The sequence below is a fragment of the Carcharodon carcharias genome, chromosome 12 (assembly GCF_017639515.1).
Source record: "Carcharodon carcharias isolate sCarCar2 chromosome 12, sCarCar2.pri, whole genome shotgun sequence".
Taxonomy (NCBI): Eukaryota; Metazoa; Chordata; class Chondrichthyes; order Lamniformes; family Lamnidae; genus Carcharodon; species Carcharodon carcharias.
This window is the reverse complement of record NC_054478.1, coordinates 90,037,264-90,059,406: the sequence shown is the minus strand read 5'-3', so window position 1 is coordinate 90,059,406 and position 22,143 is coordinate 90,037,264. Positions and strand designations below refer to the sequence as shown.

Sequence of the window (22,143 nt, the reverse complement as noted above, 5' to 3'; positions counted from 1 at the left end):
GGTATGTCCTCCATGTCCTTCCTGCCCCTCGTCCTCTCCTCTGCTCTCATGACACTCAGTGCTCTGCCTTTTGAACAGAAGGTGTTGCTACTCATTGCTACTGGGTGCAAAATCTGTCAGTTGTGTTCCCATTGCCAGCTGCAGCCTTGCTTGTGAGCAGGTCACCACCTCACTACTTCCCAGTTCTGTTTGGCAGCCTTACTCCCTCCTCTTGTGGCCCCGCAAAGCCAGGACAGCGACAACTCCCTGAAGTTCCCAAGCACTTACTACCCACTCTCCCCTAGACAGTGTCAGGAAACCAGCACACCAACTGGCACCGTTACTTTTATCCCTTTGCTGCCTCCGTCCTGCCCCCAGCAGGTCCTGAAAATTCAGCCCCAAATGGTTAATACTTGGAGAAATGAAGCCTGGTTCAATTTTACTAAATACTTCACATAATTTCTTTATAATGTTTTAAGATAATTAAAATATGGAAACATTATCTCCATATGTCTGCCAGAAATATATAATTGTTTATTACAGCAATTATTAAAAGTAAAAGTGAAGAACTGCAATCTCTCTGGGCAAAGATTTTCTTCAGTCAATTAATTTAACACAATTTTTAAATGTTTGTGTGGGAGATTTGCAGTCAATCTAAGAACTGACAGCACTACATTTCAATATGTCACACAAATTTGAAATTCAACATTCAACCTCTTGTACTTAAACATTAGGATCCTATTGGAGGCACTTGGGAAGTGGAAAATGGAGAAGTAACAAAACTTAGTTTGTTTCACTTTGCTCACACTCTTCTGTCCCTATAAAGCAACACTATTAATGATCAGGAGATTCAGAATGTGCTGCACTGTTTACTTTGTGAGTGAGGTATGTTGCTGAAAGGCTGTCAACATATTACTGCAGCATATTTAAATAAATGCCAATTTTCTGAAGCTTTGTCTTAAAATGCTAATGAACCAAAAACTAATCATAAGACGGGCCAGTGATAAGAGGTTGTGTCACTAACAATTGTTTCCGAATTTTAGGATGGCCATCTTCAGTTAATGAAGGCCCTTCTTTAAGCAAATATGATCTCTCAATCAATGGATTTAAATATTAATGCTCCTAATATTAAATATTTAGAAATTCATTAACAGTGTAGAGATAGCTAAAAGGTAAGGTTGTAAGAAATCTAAGGGTCATAACAGATTTTCTTTTTAGCAGGTCAAGGAACGGTAGCACCAATATTAAATTTGTATGGGACTTCAGCCAAATCAAATGACATCTTGAACACTGTGTCCAATTTTGATCACTAGGTCACAAAGGTACTATTCATGCCTTGGAGGCAATATGAAGAAGGGCCATGAGAATGACCTCTAGCCAATACGAGCGTAGTTTAGAGAAGCAAGGATTCTCTACCCTTAAATGAAGGCAACTGAGGGTGGAGGGGAGGAGCATTTTATAAAGTATACAAGATATAAATGGTACAGAAGAAAGGTAACCCTTAATCATAACTTCAAGATTAGCCAAGAAAATAGGACAAAACCACCAGCTCAAAGTAATCAAGAGCTAATTCAGGAAAAGCATTGTAACATTAAATAATAATCTTGTGACTGGCTGAACTCCAACACATTTAAAAGAAGTTTCTTTCTTAAATATTGGAGGACAAAGTTAACACTGGAAAAATCCACTTTCAGCAAATATAGTTTCCTTTTATGGAATACAAATTCATTATCAGTTTGACACCAGGTTTAGAAAAATTATATTGTATGACTGAAAGAGTTTGTTACTGGGCATACTGGATTTTCAAATCTAAACCTAGTTTCTAATTAGTGCAAGTTTATTCACACCTGGCATCTGGTAATGTGATAAATATTCATAAACTGTATTCTAGAAAATTTTCAATAACTGGATTTATTAGTTCTTTGATAAGACGATAACTCAGTGATTAAATGTTTTACAAACTTGACTTTTTAAATCTTTGTTCGTAAGGGCTGTTTGTTGCTGGAATCCTATAAATAGTTATTTTGGATAGCGATATGGAGCCCAGGCTTTCTAGATCGACGTCGGCCAAAAAACAAAACCTCTCGTGAATCGAAATTTATAAAATAAAGATGGTCAATCTGGTAAAAGTAGAATTGGCCTAAGTTTTCCTCACAAGTTCTATTCAGTACAGATCCCCATCTGTAGAGCAGAGGCAAATGCTTTCACCCCGACCCGGTTTGCCTGTGCTACATAAATGAATGTTCATAGGCCTTCACAGAGGAAATCCGTAAATGAAGATTAAAGTGTCAAGTTTGTAAAAATGTTATTCAAGACAAGAGAAATTATCTATGGGAGTAACTAGCAGTATTTAGCCAATAATCTGTTGTTTAAGTTAAACACTGGATTTGCTGGATTTGCTATTTCTGCTGGACAATGGTCCAACTTTAATATCATTTACATGCAGAGTTCATTTACAACCTTTAAATTCAACTCAACAATACAATGGAATACTAATGCCTTTTAAGTATAAAATTGGCTGAATTTCAACCGTCAGTTGAATTCTGACAAAGATGTTTAAGAATTATGAATCTTATTGAAGTCTAGCATTAGTCTGATTCAGTTGGTGACCATTGTGTCTCCACATTCACAGATTGTTAAGTTCAGGTCCCATTCTAGTTTTTGCATGTCATTTCTTACTTGATACACTTGCCACAGGGCTCTGCAGAAAATTAGATTGCCGGTGAATTTTTCTTTCACCAATCTGCTCCCTCTCCAAACCAGCTATATTGTTGGGGCTGAAAATTAACCAGCCAAACCAGGAATAAACATATCTATTATGCTGGGATGCATATTAATGTGGTACACCTCTGCTACTAGCTATTTGCCCAAAAGTAATGGCAATCAAACCATACTAGATCTATATTTTAACTTCAAGTTCAACTAACATTTTCCCAAATACTGGGGCAAGTCTCACATCCTTGCATTTAACATATCTTTTATATATCCTGCTACTTCCATTCAAAACAGACAAATTTCCCTTGTTGTTTTGCTTTGTCCTCCATCTCAACAATTTATTAACATGATTTAAACTTTTTGACTTTATCCCCAAATGCAAACAGATTTGGACAAGTCACAAATTTAAATTTTCAAATAATTATCTGCTACGTCATACATATTAAATATCCATATATTATTAAATTCGGTATGCCCAATGTACTGAAAAATTATATGCCAGCAGTCCCAATGGGACTTTCATTGTTAATTGTATCTTCCCCTGGTGACACCTGCATTGTGTCATATTTTTAAGGAACTTTCCTTAATCTGGCATCACTGACTTTGAAAACTTTGAAGAACCATTTTATATGTGCCTTCAGTTCCATATTCAGGACACTGGGGGAAACTGGGAGCACTAGATTCTTCATATTAGTCCTGAATCACCACCATCTCGCATTTCTAATATGCTAAGTTAGTATGAAGATGAGAGCTACCTTTTATTTTTAAATACATAAATATTAATAAAATGTAAAAAACTTTGATGGTTATTTTTAAACCATTTACTTTCCCCGCCACTTATGTTAGGTGATTACTTTCAACCCCATATTCTTCACTGAATTCCGATTCAGCCTGTTCTGTTATCCCAGAATATGCATTTTGGCCACATTATAAAACTGACAGTTATAAAATTCCACCTGCTGGAATCTCTTTATCCATCTTTTGCGAGACTGGGGTTTACTGTTACCTCATATTTATAGTTGACCTATTTAGGCCTCAGCCCAAATTTCGGTGCTCTCCTCCTCTGTCACCAGTCGACCTTGACTATGCTGCACTTTGGTTATTAATTGGCACACTCTCCTCGTTTTCATCCATTAAGCACTTTCTAGTTGTTACTCCCTCACTGAAATGGTTTTCAGTTCAGAAATGCATACTGTTCCAGGGGACAGTTAAAACATGAGGTTTTTAAGCTGCAAGGTAAACTACTGTCCCATTGCTTACAAAGGTGATCATTGGCTTACAAGAAGTGGAACCTCTCCAAGCTTTAGGGAACAGGTTGTTACAGCCTTCAAGTACACCAGCAGGTTCTCATACGTATAATCACTAACCTCTTGTAGAACATTCTGGAATTCTGGATGGTCCACGATATTGCTTCTTGCTTCCTTAGCAATAGGCGCTGCTGTAGCTCCTTTCAGTTCAGACTTTTCGCCGACCGATTTCAGGACCTCAACTCCTGGTGAACATCGGTCTTCTGTAAACTGCTCTCCCTGTTCAACTCGGGCAGGCGTTGAGGGAGTCAGCATAACTGAAGAACGATATACCTGTTTGGTTTGCGATGATGAGGTAGCTAGGTTTGCCGGTTTTCCATACTGTACAGTAGTGCTTGGTACACCTTGATGACCATGACCCAAAGAGCTTGAATACCTAGACATCCGGCCTGGGCTAGAACAGCGTGAAGTTGACTCCAAGTTGGTGTAAGGTGTAGAGTAGGATTGTGGGTACTCACACTCATCTCCTGAAGGTTCAGAGAACCCTAGTTCAGATCGAAGGTAAGACTGCTCCCTCAAAAGCTCAGTCACCTAGATTTAAACAAAAATTAATAATAAACCAGTAATAGGGTGTTGTAATTAAAATAATGAAATGTTCTTCCTCTCAACAGCTTGCTTGATGCACAATTTTATTTTCATTCTGTTTAACCTGTGTCATTCAGTACCAGGTAATGAAATACAAATGTTAATCTGGATAAATGGAAAATAAATATCAATTGTTTAAAAACTCTTAAAATGATAGATGTTCCTAGTCTACTAACTAGGAAATATGTTTGCAGCACATTATTTGCCCTAAAATGCCAATCGTTATAGCTACACCTTTAATTTATTACTTTACAACAAAGTAAACTAAAGCTTCCGACTGTTAAGACCATCAAGAATTTGTTGTAAAGCAGGAAATGAGTCTTCTGTATTCTATTTACCATTTTGGTTTATGGCCCTATTAGAATTTTTCTCAAAGCATCAGTAGTTTAAAAACATTTAAGGTTAAACAGGTAGTTTAAAATGTTTTCTTATTTTACGTTCCTTTTCCTGGCTTCAATATTCATGGCTCCACACAATATTCAACTCAAATATATTTTACAGAAGAATTAGGTACCAGAGTGAGAATGATAAAACCCACATTGCTTAGCTCAATTCTTGCAATTACAGGCATGTATCCTCTATTAATAGCACATTGTAGATTTTGTTACAATATCAAAAATATGATATAATTAGCAGTTAAAAATGTCTGCTTGTGTTCTTGGCCAATAGAATAGGATTTTGAATCTTAACAGCATAGAAGGAGATCACTTGGCACATTGTACCTCTGCTAGCTCTTTGAAAGAGCTATCCAATTAGCCCAATTCTCCCTATTGCTAACTAGTTGCTAACCTAAGTCAGGAATTTTTATTTGGAAAGGCCACCAACAGGTGAGCTAGTTATACCGAATATTGAAAAACTCTAGAGTTAACTGTAAAGCTGAGATTGATCAACAAACCTTTTGATTTAAACTAAACATCACCTTAATGACAGCAGACTGCAACCATAGGATCAACAGAGACAAACTGCTCCCATTTATAAGTACTTAACCCAACAGTCTTCATAATCCAATAATAATTTGCATAACTCAGCACCCATTTGCATTTCATTTGGCAAGAACATAAGATTGAGGAACAATTTGATCAATAAAATGACACAGCATATGTTCAAACCATTTTTTTCCAGGAATGTTATTAAGTAAAATACTAGCAGTAGAAAGATATTGGGAATCTATAATTGACACCATTTGCTAGGATCTGAATCAATTTGTAGTTTCTAGGATTAATTAAAAAAAAACTGTAACATTCAGTGATCCAGATAATAAAATGCATTGATTGATTACAGAACATGAAAGCTAGGGTGTTGATCACAGGTCAAACATAGTCAGAAGTTTATCATATTCAATCATCTAGGTTAATATTTAGTACATATAGGAGATAGGGGTTTCCACTTCATCTGATTGTGTGCAGCAGTTCAGTTTATATTTCATCACTGTACAGGGAAGTCCAACTTACTTACCGGTTCCATTACATTGAGAGAGGAGGAAGACATGGTATCTGTGTTATGAGTGTATGCCCTCTGAAATACAGAAGTACAAGAAAATAAGCACTTCAAAATATATAGAATGCAAATGCCATTCAGCAAACATACAGTTTGCTTTTACGATTCTTCAAAACTCTAAACTAAAAAAATAATTACTAGCTTGAGGAGAAAATCACGGAATTCTAAGCATCAGGCACACTTTTTTCCTTTTAACTATGTTCCGTTTTTAAAATATATTTCCTTTTTCACCAGAGTACCACTCATTAATTATCTCCCTAATATCAATAGCTTTTGGGGAAAGCATACAGGGACCTGCAGTGGTCAGAAAGACATGAAGGAAGGAAAAGCACACTCCAGTGAAAATGAGAGAATTCGCCAGATCGAGAGAGAAAAAAACTCAATGGGCAAAATTTTAGGGCCGGCATTGCCAAAGCTGGCTGCTCCAAAGCTATTTAATGAGCTGGAGGTTGAGAATTCCATCCCTAGCCTGGGAGGAAATCCTTCCACAGAGTACTTATTGGCCATCAGCTCTGCAGCCCCAGCAGCACCACCAGGAGCGATGCCCACTGCTGGGACTAAGCAGTCCCCAGGTTCTAAGACCCAGAGCCAGGATGGAGGTAAGCTTGGGGGTCTAACATCAGGGATGTAAGGGGAGGTCCGGGAGGAGAGGCTGTTCTTGATGGAAAGTCCAGGGTTTGTTTGGGGGAACGGGGGGGATGAAAAGAGTGGACCCCATGTGGAAAGGGGCCAGTATATGAGGCACATCCATCGTCTTTCCAGACGATGCCCATGCAGGCTGAACTACTGGGCTACCAACCATCCCTGACTTATGCCTGCTGGCGTCAAAATTGTGGCCGCGTGGGAATAAGCCCTTAAGCAGCCAATTGGGGCAATGATGGGCAAGCACCCTAGGCCTTTCCCCCCGAGCCCCACCCATCCTCCAAGGCACTTCACAGGATCATTACAAAGCAAAATTTGATACTGTGTTACATAAGGCAATATTAGGGCACATGGCCAAAATCTTGGTCAGAGGTAGTTTTCACCCTAAAGGGGGAAGGAAATGTGGAGAGACAGAGAGGCTTAGGGAGGGAATTCAAGAGTCTAGGGCTGAGGCAACTGAAAGCATGGTCACCAATGATGGAGTGATTAAAACAAGGGATGCTCAAGAGGCCAAAGTTAGATGAGGGTTGTGGGCTGGAAGATATTACAGAGATAGGGAAATAAGATGTCATAGAGGTATTTGAAAACAGGGATTGTGGGTGAATAAGACTTGGTGAAAATAAGGACACGGGCAGCAGAGTTTTGGGTGATCTCAAGTTTACGAAGGGTAGAATGTGGGATGCCAGCCAGGAGTGAGTCAGAATAATCAAGTCTGGAGGCACAAAGGCATGGATGAGAGTTTCAGCAGCAGATAAGCTGAGCCAAAGGTGGAATCAGGTGATTGTACAGAGATGGAAATAGATGGTCTTAGTGATGGCATAGATATGTGATCCGCACTCATCACAGAGTTAGATATACCAAGATTACAGGCAGTCTGGTTCAGCATCAGACAGTTGTCAAGGAGACGGATGGAGTCTGAATTTAGAGAAAGCTAGAGAATGAAATTTATAGTGAGTACTGAAGACAATGGCTTTGGTCTTCCCAATATTTAATTGAAGGAAATTTCTGCTCATTCAGTACCAGGAGCCTAATAATTTACGGTTAGTTAAGTTTAGTTAAACTGTGAACTATTTAGAATACATGAGAGGCGGTGTGTGGAATGGCATTGGGCATTAGCAGAGGCAGTCACATTCATTCAATTCAATGGAGTATGAAATTGCCAAGCAGAGCCTCTGGCACTTCTCAGCAGAATAAATTCAGAGGTGAGAGCAGTATCTGTTTATTAGAACCTATGACAGTGGTTTGAGAACAGCCTTGGAAAGTGCCCCCTCAGCTGCACAGATGCCAGATCTGGCCAGGCCAAGGAAGAAAAGAAATGTTCAGGAAGAGCAAATTTATCCAAAATATCCATCCAACACAGTAATTTGGAGGAAGATCTATAGGATTAAACACATGTAACTCACAGCACGAGATGGAGGATTGAACATGGTATACTGGTTTGGGGCTTTGAGCTGATCCTCCAGAGCAAACGATCGCTCGTCCAGCTGCATTTCCAGCTCTTGCAGCTCCATACGCACACAGTTCCGAAGATTTTGCAGTTGGTCAGCCTCTTGTCTACAAACAAGAAAATATTCTCAATCTCCCTTTTCCACATTGGATGCTCTTTACATGTATTAAACTACATTACAATGCTTCTGGGCATGAAATATGCAGTGGTTTTACATGTAGATTTACTGCAATTTACAATGCAATGCCCATATTGTCACCCCATGAAAGTTTATGAATAAGCTATTAATTCTGGATATGAAGCCAGACCCAAAAAAACAATAAAATCCAAAGAATCAGTTTGACATCTTCATTGAATTGAGGATTTACACAAAAACTAAAAGAAATGAATAGCTCGAATACCAATAATTTTGAACACAATACTTCACATAAATCCACCGGAATATACTAATGGCATGAAAAAAAATTGAACAAAATATTCAACATGAATGTTGAACTACAGGCTTTTTAAAATAATTTGAGATAATCATGTAATTATGATCAGAAGTTATCAGGTCTTCTGAACATATAACCTTTCACTCTTCCACTGGTTAACATTAGGAAGGTAGGAACAATACTTTGCCCTAGGCACAATGACACATTTGCACATGCCCTGGTGCTCCTATTGAAATACGCTAGAAAACCAAGTAAAAACAGTGTAATTATATACAATAGTTCTCTGCCAAAGAAAATTATTTTAAGGCTCAATGAAACTAATGCTTATCATATAAACTAAATTTAATTAGAATTCTTAACTGTGAACTAAACAGATCTATCAGAAGTAGAAATGGAAGAAAATAAATTGCACAAATCCTGCAGCCAGAAACATGAGTGAAAGGCCTATTAGTGCAGAAACATTTATAGATCTATCTAATGTACAGTTAAGAGAGGCAAAGATCTGAAAATAGGTGACAGAAAATTGTCTCAGCAGAACAGTAGTTACAGATGAGCCCTATATAATGGCAACAAGGTTAAAATGAAGGATGAGCATAAAATAGTTAATTATGATAGGATTGCTTCCTCCAGGTACCCACTATGAAAATTTTGAATAACAAAAATCAAAGGACGAACAAGGGCTGACCATTTTGGAGACTGGATGAATGTTGGGGAGATCCTGCTAAATTAGAAATAAGCGAATGTGGTATTCATTTTCAGAAAGAGTGACTACTCAGACCCAGGCAACTACAGGACCATCAACCTTAGAGCACTTCTGGATTAAATATTTGGAATTAACATAAACAAACCTGATCATATGTCAGATAGCTTACTGAACACCCATCTAGGTTTAGAAGGGACTGACCACCATTCTTGACTGCTTTTTAAAAATGGTATCAGAAACTAAACACAGAAAGCCCCAGGGTGTGTTATATCAAAAATATATTGACAAGATAAAATAAAATGAAAAAAAATAACTATTAAATTTCTGGCTGATTCATTGATAAAAGACTGAAACAATCCGTGAATGGTCTCAAAATAGCTACGGACCAGCTGAAAGACATCTCTCTTTCCTTGTAGGCTAAGGCCCAACAAGGGCACGTCGCAGCAAGCTATAAAACAAATAGAATACTGAACTTTCTAGGCAACAGTAGAAGGCAAACTGAAAAATGCTTAAACTATAGTGTGTTCTGGGTGAAACCACACCTTTGAATTATGTAAATAAAATAGAAATTGCTGCAAACAGTCGCCAATCAAGCTGTACCCGAGAAGTGAACAGACATGTTAACATTTTAAATGCAGACCCTTCTTCAAAATATCAAAGAGAGGAACAGCATTTCTTATAAGTAGGCAGTCCTGGTAGAGAAGTAGCAGTGAATTAAATGTAACCATATGGAAAAAAAATTAATTTCACATCCAGTCTGATCATCAAGACATTAGAGATACTCAAGCCCTGGAGAAGTGGTACTGGTAAAAGAGACAGTTTGCATTTCAGTCCTAATAAAAGATCTGATTAATCTGGGGGGTTTTTTTGTCATAAAACCAGGCAGCTGAGAGATTACCTTATAGAGGTTCATAAGGTATTAAATGAGCACTTTATAAAAACAACTATGAATGGATCCTGAGATCTTGAAGCAGACTGTGCCAAACCTCACTGCACTCTGCCTTTACACCTGTGATCTACGCCAAAATATTACACTTTAGTTAATAAACGATTATTTGTTATACATGGAAATCTAAAGATCCACACCGATTATATCACATGCAACAAACAAGGAGTCCTGTCATAAGAACATAAGAAACAGGAGCAGCACTAAGCGATTTGGTCCCTCGAGTCTGCTCTGCCATTCAATAAGATCATGATCTGATTGTGGCCTCCACTTCCCTGCCTGCCCCCATAACCCTCAACTCACTTGTTGATCAAAAAATATGTGCCTTGAATATAGTCAACTACCACTGTCCTAGAGGGGGGAACACAAGAATTCCAAAGATTAACAACCCTTTGAGAGAAGAAATTCCTCATTTTTTTTTTTAAATGGGAGACCCCTATTTTGAAATTGGCCCTAGTTCCTGACTTCCCCACGAGGACGCTTTCAGCATCTACCTTGTCAAACCCCTTCAGAATCGTATACATTTCAATAAGATCACCTCTCATTTTTCTAAACTCCAAACATGCTCAACCTTTCCATCTAAGACAACCTCTTTATCCTGGGAATCCACCTTGTAAACCTTGTCTGAACTGCCTCCAATACAAGTATATTCCTCCTTAAATAAGGAGACAAAAAACTATACATGGTACTCTATGTGTGGTCTTACCAATGCCCTGTACATTTTTACACTCCACCAGCTTTTTAATAAAGACCAAAATTCCATTTGCCTTCCTAATTACTTGGTGTACTTTTAGGCTAACATTTTGTGATTAATGTACAAGGACATCCAGGTCCCTCTGTATTGCAGTGTTCTGCACTCTCTCTGTTTAAATAATATTCTGCTTTTCTGTTCTCCCTGCCAAAGTGGACAATTTCATTTTCCCGCATTATATACCATCTGCCAACTTTTTTTCCCCACTCACCTACCTATAATCCCTTTGCAAACGGTGTCCTTGCAAATTGCTTTCATACCTTTCTTTGTATCATCGGCAATTTTGGCCACAATACAGTCAGTCCCTTCAACCATGTCATTAATACGATTGTCAACAGTTGAAGTCCCAGAATGGTCCTTCACTAGTTCTAGCTTTATCCGTTTATCCTGACACACTGTTTCCTGTTAGTTAGCCAAAGCTCTCTCTACGCTAATATGTTACCCCAACACCACGAGCTTTTACCTTGTGTAACCTTTTATGTGGTATCTTGTAGGATGCCTTTTGGAAATCCAAATGCACTACATCTACCTTAATCCACCTTGCTTGTTACATCCTCAAAGAACTCTAATAAATTTGCCAAACACAACATCCATTTCATAAAACCATGTTGACTCTGCTTGATTGTATTATGTTTTCCTAAATGCTCTGCTACTACTTACTTAATAATGGATTCCAGCATTTTCCCAACAACAGATGTTAGGCTAACTGGCCTATAATTTTCTGCTTTCTGTCTCTCTCCTTTCTTGAATAGGTGTGTTACATTTGCAGTTTTCCAATCTGCTGAGGCCTTTCCAGAATATAGGGAATTTTGGAAGATTACAACCAATGCATCCATTTTCTCTGCAGCCACTTCTTTTAAGACCCTAGGATGCAGGCCATCAGATCCAGGGAATGTGTCAGCCTTTTCTCCTACTGGTTTTCCCAGTACTTTTTCTCTAATGATAGCAATTGTCTCAAGTTCCTCCTTCCCATTTGTCCCCTGCTTTTCTACTATTCTTGACTTGCTTCTGTGTCTTCTACTGATAAGACAGGTACAAAACACTTGTTCAAAGTCTCTGCCATTTCCTTGTTTGCCATTATTAATGCTCCAGTCTCATTTTCTTAGAGACCAATGTTTACTTTAGCTACTCTCCTTTTTATATACTTGTAGAAGATTTATAATCTTTGCTAGTTTACTCCCATATTTTAATTTTCCCCTGACTTTTTAAAAAAGTCATCCTTTGCTGGTTTCTAAACTTTTCACACTCTTCTGGTCTACCACTAATCTTCGTAGCATTTTCCACCATTTCTTTCAATTTGATACCATTCTTAACTTTCTTAGTTAGCCACTGAAGGTACATCCTTTTTGTAGAGTCTCTCTCTATAGAATTAACTTTTTTTTTAACAGTTATGAAATAATCTGTAAACGTCTGCTGTGCTCATCTACTGTTTTATCTTTTAACCTATTTTCCCAGTCCAGTGTAGTCTACTCTGTCTTCATACCTTTGTAGTTACTTTTATTTAAGTGAAAACACTAGTTTCAGACTCAAATTTCTCACCGTGAAACTGAATGTGAAATTCTATCATGTTATGATCACTCCTCCCTAGAGGATTCTTTAATATGAGATCATCAATTAATCCTGACTCATTACACATTACCAGGTCTACAATAGCCTGTTCCCTGGTTGGTTCCAAATTGCAGTGTTCCAAGAAAGTGTCCCAAATACATTCTATGAACTCACCCTCATGGTTACTTTTGCCAATTTGATTTGCCCAATCCAAAAGAAGAGTTAAATCTCCCACAATTATTGCAGTACCTTTCTTACAAGTCCCCATTATTTCTTGACTTATACTCTGTCCTACACTGTAGCTATAGGGAACCTATAAACCATCCCACCAGTGATTTCTTTCATTTGCTACTGCTTATATCCACCCAAACAGATTCCACCTCTTGATCTTCCAAGTCAAGATGATTTCTCACGACTGTACTGATTACATCTTTTATCAAAAGAGCTACCCACCTTCTTTTCCTTTCTTCCTATCCTTCTGAAATGTTAAATACCCTTGAACATTCAATTCCCAGCCGTGGTCACTTCTGCAACCACATTTCTGTAAATGGATATCATATGATACCCAATTATTTCTATCTGTGCTATCATTTCATCCATCTAGTTACGAATGCCATTTGCATTTGGATAAAGGGCCTTCAATGTTATTGTTATACCAGTTTCCTTACTCTGGCCCTATTTGCTAATGCACGCTAATGTTTGTATGCTCTGTCCCTTGCAGTTACACTCTGGTTATCATTACCCATATCGCTACTCTGTACTATTGCCTTGTCCATTCTCTATAACTTTTAAAATACTAATTAATATAAGGAAGATCTTTCATTTTTTCCTTCTCCTCTCAACTCTAATTTACAATTCTTGGCATTCAAAATGCACTGAATAAATTAACAATTTTGCAGAGAGACTACTTGCTAGATGAGAACTTCTGTTAAAAGTTGAAAGTTTCAAAACAAAGGAAATATAATATTGCGAAGGAGAAAATGAAAACGTATCACTACTGAAAATGAATGCCAAGAGTGTTAAATCTCACCTCTCCTCATCAGTTAAGTGCTGATACACTAGAGTTTGCTGCCTCAGCATGACAAATTCCAAGTCCATCATCTGTGTTCTAAAAAAGTTCAGATTCCTTCTCATTATCTGCAGCTCTTGATATGTAGTCTGAAAAGAAAAGTTTTCACAGATGATGACTAACAAATTGCATTGGCCTAGATTTTGCTGTAGCAGGGCATCTAATTGCATCTGCTATTAGACTTGTTAATATATCTTTAGCTTTTAAAAGTTGCTGAATCCCCATCAAGCTGAGCCTCTCTGACTCTGATTTATAATGGAGCAACCTGCAGGTAGTGCTTACACTCTTCCCCTTACTTTCAGTTTTTTTTTTCAGACATTCAGGTCTTGTTATGATAAATCCCAGATGAGCCCCCAATTTGTTATGATCCCAACAGGGTGGAACCTGACTTGATAGGCTCTAACTCTATTCATTTTAAGAAACGTGGAAGGCGGCCACTGAACAGGGTCACAGGAGTATGCTGATTAACTTTTAACAAAAGAATAAAGCATTTATTAAACAAGAAGAGATGAACTATATATTACACTATTCCTCCACCCCAACTATACCTTTATGGATATATTTACACAAATATATAAAGATAATACAAGTTACAAAATCTATCTTATACTCTAATGTTCACAGTAAATAAATAGATCATGTAAATTAATAAGCAAACCGTGGTTGGACTCACCACAATTGAAAACCAAGCTTCTAGGATTTCTCATCAACCCTCTGGGCACTTGTCACACCTTGAGCCAAGCAGTCTCACTGAAACCCTCTTTCTTATGAGGATTTCAAATCTCCATGCTCAAAGAACTCGCTTTGGAATTCTCTTCCAAACAACACTTCCTCTTGGACGTCTTCAACAAGGCTCCATCTCCAGGGTTTCACTCTCTCTTTCCAATGCTGCTTTCCACTGGATCTCTATCTGCATTCAGGCTTCACCCTACATGCACACACTCTCAGGTATTTGGCTATATCAAGCAGAACACTACTGCCCCAAAGGCCACTACCAAGGAGTCACAGGCCTTTGGCAGTCCCCTCAGGTCTCTTGGCTTCTTGCAAGCCCACTTTGTTCCAAGTCTGCTCCCTGCAGCTCCTTCTCTTTAATTCAGAGCTGTTTCTACTGCTTCTAACTCTTAGCTTCACTTACCAGGACCTGTTTCAGATTACTGTCCTTGTTCCTTGACTTGACTCTCTTCCTAGGATCTCTGGGTCCCACTCCCTGGTTTTTGGGACTTTCTTCTTTTCTTTGGGATCTGCTCCTTGCAACTCCCATCCTGCCTCTTCTGGTACTTTTTTGCAGAACAGTGTGTTCTTCTGGGTCACCTAATCCTCTTTTCCATGCTGTTTCACTTTTATTTTCCTCTCTTCTGCGCAAGCTCAGAGCTGGCTTCCCGCGAAAAGAAATAAAAACAAACTGCGCATGTGCACCAACTGCACACGTGGCCATTCACCGGCCAGCACATGCACAGAACCATCAAAGATCAAAAAAGGATCTGTGCATGTGCATTCACTGAGCTGGCACATGCACGGTGATTGCTGGGAACTGTAGTTCTCACCTCCGAGGGCCTGCCCACTGACTGAAACAACATAAATTTTTTCCTTTCATTTTCCCTAGGGTTTGGCACACACTCATTTCATTTTTTCTATTACAATAATGATCATTTCAGTGGTGGTAGGTGGGGGAGAGGTGTGTTAGTATTGCTAAACATGGCAAGGGAATCTGGGGACCTTTGTGAACAGGTCAAACAACTATGTATCCCCTCAACCAGTCAAAGGATTGAGAAATGAGCAGCACAAGGACTGGGAAGAAGTGTGATTTCAAGCGGATGAATTCAATGCCAAATCAGGTACAGAAAGAGAAGGAAAGGAAAATTAGATTAAGAGATAGAGAAAAAAAAGGAAAAGAACCAAACACATAGGATTAACCACCTGAATTATACATATAAAAAAATGTGATTAATAATTTAAGGTTGAGAATTGGCAATCTCTTCCCACCAGATATGTGGGCCAGAGTTTGCTGTGGCAGGGTATCCAACAGCATTTGCAACTTTTTAGATTTGCCCCTGCATCTTTTAGCTGAAAACTGTTTTGCTCATTAGGTTTCAGAAAGTGGGAGCTGATAATGGTACAGCAAGGAAAACCATGCTTCTGGAACCTGAGTGAACAGGGCAACCAGCTATGTATCTCATTAACCAATCGGATGGAAGGATTGAAAAATAAACAGTGCAAGGACTGAGAAGTGTAAATTCAAATGGGCGAACTCAAGATCAAATCAAGTACAGAGGAAAAATAGCAAGTCAAAGAAAGTTAAGAGAGAGAGAGAATGAGGGGAAAAGAAACAGAAGAGTAAAACAATTCTTATTTAGAATTTGACTTTTTTAAGATTTGCAATACTTGAACTAATGAGATTCCATGCTTATAATGGCTAATTTTCAGTCCCAGAGAGGTTGATTAGTAGTAAGTAATAATCTTCACATTGTTTTAAGGGTACATAAGCTTGCAATGACAAGCCTCAATTTTCTGTAGTGAACTTAGTTCATATCTAGCACACAAATACAGCAATTTCATGCCACTCAGTACATTTCAATGTGAAGTAGACAGTGAGATTTTGTTTTTGTGAAGCTAACTACTGAGCAATGCAAATCTGGCAGTAACCTTGGGGCTTCAGCATTTAACCACATACAGGTACAGTGTCTCAAAACCAAAAACCTTGGGACAAGGCTGTGCCGGATTTCGGACCTTGCTGGATTTTGTGTTGGGTGGTTTGGGCCGTGGGTGGTTCAAGTTAAACCAGGTCACACGGGGTCAAGGATTGCTTGGAATGTGGAAATAAACTGGCGCGTGCTAGTCAGGCCTCACACCACGTCAATGCAGTGCCGAGCCCAATTGTCCAGGTAAGCTAGGTTTCTCCAATTAAAATTGATGCATGGCACGTTATAAAATTGTCCAGTTTTCGGACAATTCCAGCTTTTGGACAGCCAGATTTGAGACACTGGGCAGAGTTTTCTGCCTTCCGAGCCCGACCCAATCTCTGCTGGACGGGGAGCCGATCCCCACTGGAGAAGCGGGCTCCGCCGCCATTTTCCATGGGCAGACCAATTATGACCCACTCAGTGTCACGTCTGGTGGGAAGCGCTATGCGCTTCCTGTGCAGGTGGGGGGGAATTCCCCAAAAGCGAGAGTGCGCTCTTTCACGCATGCGCACGAAAAAGCTCACATCTCCCTGAGGCTAAGTGCTGCCGCAGGGAGATTGCTGACAGTTCTAAAAACATTAAAAATAGAAAAAAAATCCTTAACATGTCCCCCTCATGTGATAATGTCACATGAGATGGGACATATTCATAATCTACACTAAAACTTTATTAACCTTTTTAAATCCCTACATGAAACTTCATCCCGCCGGTGGATGAGGTTTCATGTTTTTTCTATTGCCCGCCGGGGCTCCTGGCCTGTCCGCCAACTGTAAGGTTGGGCGGGCAGGTCCTTTAATTGTTTTAATGATCCTGTCAATGGCTTCAATTGGTCATTGACAGGTTGGCAGGCCCGCAGCTAATTTTGCTGTGCCCTCGTCTTCCTGAAGATTTAAATGTGGTGGGATGTGTCATTTTGCGCGTCGGCGAGTGGGCCCTGCCCCCTGCTCGCCAACGGCAAAATTCAGCCCACTGTATCTGTTTCTATTCTGAAGTTGTACCACCATTTACACATAAGTGACGATAGGGGCCATTAGCTTCATCCTTATTTTGACAGCAAAATCTGGCCTATTGATTTCATTTAAAAGTTATTTTTTGCAGCAGCCAGCAAAAATGTTTTCTCCTTGGGGAGGAAAGAAAGATGGAAGAATGTGCCACTTTCATTAGTGATATTGTACAATAGCTTTATTTTTTAAAAACAAAAAAACTGCGGATGCTGGAAATCCAAAACAAAAACAGAATTACCTGGAAAAACTCAGCAGGTCTGGCAGCATCGGCGGAGAAGAAAAGAGTTGACGTTTCGAGTCCTCATGACCCTTCGACAGAACTAGTTCTGTCGAAGGGTCATGAGGACTAGAAACGTCAACTCTTTTCTTCTCCGCCGATGCTGCCAGACCTGCTGAGTTTTTCCAACTCTATTTTTTAGTTGTTCTTGGGATGTGAATGGCATTGGCAAATCAGTATTGCTCATCCCTAATGACCTTGAGGGCAAGTCATTTGCATAGGGCTGAATTTAACATGGAGGCAGTGGCCCTGCCCACCCCCTCAAAAAGCCGAAAATTTGAGGCCAAGGCTGCCTCTGCTTTGACAAGTAGCCCCAAGCCAATTTTACAGCCCTCTGACCATTAATGGTCTAAGGGTAAGACTTCCTAGTCCCAGGAGCACCACCAAGACAATCGTCTATGGAGGAGATGGATGAGAAGGTAAGTTGGGGCCAGTCTGTAGGTCCCAGCAAAGGGTTGGAGGACCAAGTTCTGATGGATGGGTGGATTGGGGAGTAATGTGGGAGAGATGGGGCCTCCATTGGACACAGGGTGCCCGAACAAGAGGGACAAACACCCCTCCCGAAGCCCACAAAAAGGCCATCATCGCAACATGATGACACCTCTTGCCAGTGGTAAAATACCAGCAGTGGCAGAAGGAGGCCCTTAACTGGCCATTAACGGCCCAAGGGCCACCCGTTGCCACCCCGCAGGTGATAAAGTATCAGCAGACACGGATAAGTAACAGGCATGGCACCAATGTTTGGCCCTCCCCCACCCTGCCCCTGGGGCGAGGTGGGGTGGTGGGGGCTATGTAAAATTGCACCCATAGGTGTGACACTGAAGTCACAGGTAGGCCAGTTCAAACAAGTATGGCAGATTTCTTCTATGACGTTAATGAACAAATTAGGCTTTTCCAACAATCTAGCTTTCCTAGGTGTTTTGTTTTTCTGGTTCCTGCTCACAAATTGCCAAATTTGTTAAACGTATTTTCATATCTTGGCATAGTGAATTTAAACTGAAGACCTTGGATTGCTCCAGTACTGTTTCTTTTTTGTTTAATACTGGTACATGAGCAAGATTTTACATAAGTATGTTCCTAAATAAAATTCAGAACTTGCTGAACATTTTTTTGAAAAGGAAGGTGATGTCTGTTTAATAAAGATTTGCTTCAGTTGGATGCAGAGCCTTGAGGTATTCATATCTTTCAAAGCGCAATTACATTTTTGTGACATTCATTAAGAACATAAGAAAATAGTGAATCTAAAATGAACACTATGCAAAATCTACCATTTAAAGAATGAAAGGGGCAAATAAAGCCCTTCTAAATTCTATTTATGTTGATAATTCTCTATTCAACTAAACACAGCAAAGATTTATGTTGCCAGGTACAATGTGTATGGGATTTCTTTGAGGGCATGCACCCCGACCACTAACATCTCATTTATTTTCTCTTTACAGCTTATAATAGGAGCAAAGCAAGTAGCTTAAAGCCCCAAAGTTAAAGGTCTCCTTTTCCAACATGTATGATTCCATATGAGTTTGGGACCCAACTCCTAACAGGCATGCGCCAACAGCACAAAATGGGAACTCTTTGGCACAATCTGCACTAATTTAGTAATCTTGTTCAGATAAGCCATGGCATGGTTGCTGTGGAAAATCAGTAGGTCTTTTGGGGAGGTTAGGATTAAGGCAGCTCTTCAGAGCAGCAAGGTTCTGCATTTAGCTCCTGTTTTATCCCTGACTGGGAATTTAAAAAAAATCTTGGGATTCAAGCTTCACTGGCAACATCCATTTATTGCCCAACCTGAGTTGCCCTCGAAAGGGTCTTGATGGGGCCACCTTCTTGATTCGCTGCAGTCTCTACGGTGATGGCACACCCACATTGAAAATAAAGATATCATTTGCTATAACAATCCCTTCAAAATGCAAACACAAATTCAAAAAGCAGTTGTCATGTCTGATCTTCCCACTTGTCCAATGTTTTCCTAAAACGCTATGGAAAAAAAACACTATTTTTGCTTACTTAGGATATATTGGTTAGAAACACAATTGAGAACTAATGGAAATTAAGTTATTGGAACTTGTACTGATGAACCAGTGATATCAATGCCAGTGATCTTGGTTATGCTGATGGTTAAGCTGGCACAACAGTAAAGAAGTGGGTCATCAGTACACTGTTACAGGCCATATCCATCCAACAATTAACACTTTTGAGATATTGTGAAGAGAAAACACATCAAAAGTAACATATTACAGAAGTTTTGGAAGGCAACTTACTTCGTAGAAGGGTAAAAGGCCTAATCTTGATGAAGTATAGTAAGGGAAGAGCTGATCTCTCCCCTGAAAGATTGGGATCTGAAAATGTAACAAGTGATTTGATTAGCAACGAGCAAAAATAATTGGGAATCCAAGAGACAGTTTTAAAGTCTGCAGATTATATATGGCTTTAAGATTAACAATTAAAGGCAAAACTGAAACAATCATAGTTAAAACATGTTTCAAATTATCAAGGTATCCATATCATGTTAAGATGATACAACTGCAGACTGCCTCCCCGCCTCCTCCTTTCACAAAAAATGGATATTAAATAGTGAGCAGCTGTTAATTTCCCAAATTATGCATTTTAAGAATGTGTTGTACGTTCATTATCACTGGATATTGAAGCAAACAGTAGCCTTAGACTTATCCAATAGACTGAGTAATCTTATTTTCCCCAACTCTAAATAAAATGATGCTTCATTACCCGAGCAAGATTCTGCACTGTGCTTCTAATCTCATTAAGGACTCTGCGGAGCTGTGATTCAATAGCAGATGGAGGATTTATTGGAATATGATGATAAGAGTGTGCCATGGGTCTCTGAGGAGATAAATGTCCAAAAGGTGCTGTACATATTGCGCAAGTAGGTTCAATGAGGTTGGGAAGACTGCACATACTCCTGGTTCTCATGTGATCACACAGAGGTTGGCCTTGCCAATCTGAAGGAAGTGTATGAAGGGAACAGCAAGAGTGTGTCAAATGTGATGGCATCGATGACTGTGAACTTAACCTATGTTGCGGCGTTTCATCATGCCTGTTCAAAGTGAATTGTTTTCTGCTCTCTCTTTTTGTAGATGGGATAAAAAGCATTGATCGGCAAGTTGACTGCTCATTTTCATCATTAACAGGCATCTCCTTTTCCCTCAGAGCAGCATATTTGTAAGTAAAACAGGGTGAACTGCATCGTGAGCCACTTTCTGGCGTCAACTGCACATTTAATGACGACACAACTCGCACTGGGCTGAGCAGCGTAGTTGGGAGTGAACTGGATCTTTGAAAAGTAGATCGCTTCATCGCTGCGAGAGATTCATTCTTGGGCAAGCCCTCCCCCTCTCTCATTATTCGATCGCTTGCTTTGGTCACTGGACGCCTTGCTCTTCCAGAGGTGCTTGAGACAGAATAGGTTTTTGTTTTAGCTCTCTCAAGTACTGTAGTAATTTTATCTATTGAAATAGAGGAAAAGTTCATTGTTTCAGCAACATTTGTATTTAAAGCAGCAGGTTCCAAGCGGTCTTGCCTTCGTCCAACTCTATGATGCACAGAGTATGTAGGAATATCACTCTCGCTTTCCCACTTCATATCACTTTCTGGGTACAGCTCCATCTCATCTTGTGATGAATATTCTTTGCCAGTAAAACCCAAAGCCCTCTGTTCACCTGGCTGTATAGAATTGCCTACACCAGCAGCTTCCTTGCAGTCAATGCAGTCATTCAAAACCACTTCTCCTTGTTCGTGTGAATCAACCACAGCATCAGGAATTAACTCTGCTTTCAAATCTAAAATTGTTTCTTTAAGATCCAGAGTCATATTTTCCACTGGTGTTTGAAATGGAGTGAAAAACTGTTGGTCACAACTCAGTGGAGTCTTAAGGTCATCGATCAATGTTGTGACTGTTGTCTCACTGTCACAGCTGTCAGCACTGCTCCCCATAGCTTGCAGGTAACCATCTGGCCCCTAGGATAGAACACAAGGATTAAATGTGGGGAAAAAATCAGCTGAAATGGTGAAATCAGTAAGTTACTGGTTGCTTAAATGAAATGATTTTGTATCCAGTTAGAGATTAATAATCACCGTTACATTTTTTCAACAAAGGAGAAAAAAAACACTCGGCAGTGGGTAAATAAGGATCACCTGTATTGTGATTGGTTATGGACTTCTAACTGGTCTAAAAAGTCAGTTATGTACTATGCAGCTGCTCATAGATAAAGATAAATTAGTTTTCACAATGTATCTGTAAAGCTTTGACATCAGGCAGAAGAAAAGCAGAATAAATCTGTCTTGTTTCAGTAACTATAGACTACAAAAAAAAAACTTGAACCTATAAATTTGTGGTGAACTAGTCATGTTCCCTGACAAATGCTTTCTGTGCCATAACTCTTTCTGCCATTATTTAACTGGCTCAGGGGAAGTCCTTCCTGGAATTGAAATTGCTGCTAAAGTCATTGATCAAACTGTTCATCTAAAAGAAATCACTCAGATAGCGGAGACATATAGAAAGAGGCGCTTGTGCAATAGCAACATAACACTAATGGCAAAATAA

General features: G+C 39.4%; 1 protein-coding gene across 2 annotated transcripts in view; it reads right to left on the bottom strand.

The window, feature by feature from the left end:
* Nucleotides 1-22,143, bottom strand: part of itprid2 (ITPR interacting domain containing 2) — a 318,082-nt gene that overhangs the window by 5,178 nt on the left and 290,761 nt on the right. For both annotated transcript variants that reach the window (XM_041200974.1, XM_041200976.1), the window contains exons 12-17: nt 20,310-21,557; nt 19,844-19,921; nt 13,585-13,712; nt 8,129-8,279; nt 6,042-6,101; nt 4,062-4,532 (exon numbers count right to left, since the gene is read on the bottom strand). In XM_041200974.1, coding sequence (XP_041056908.1) covers nt 4,062-4,532; nt 6,042-6,101; nt 8,129-8,279; nt 13,585-13,712; nt 19,844-19,921; nt 20,310-21,557 — 2,136 coding nt within the window. The remainder of the gene's footprint in view (nt 1-4,061; nt 4,533-6,041; nt 6,102-8,128; nt 8,280-13,584; nt 13,713-19,843; nt 19,922-20,309; nt 21,558-22,143) is intronic.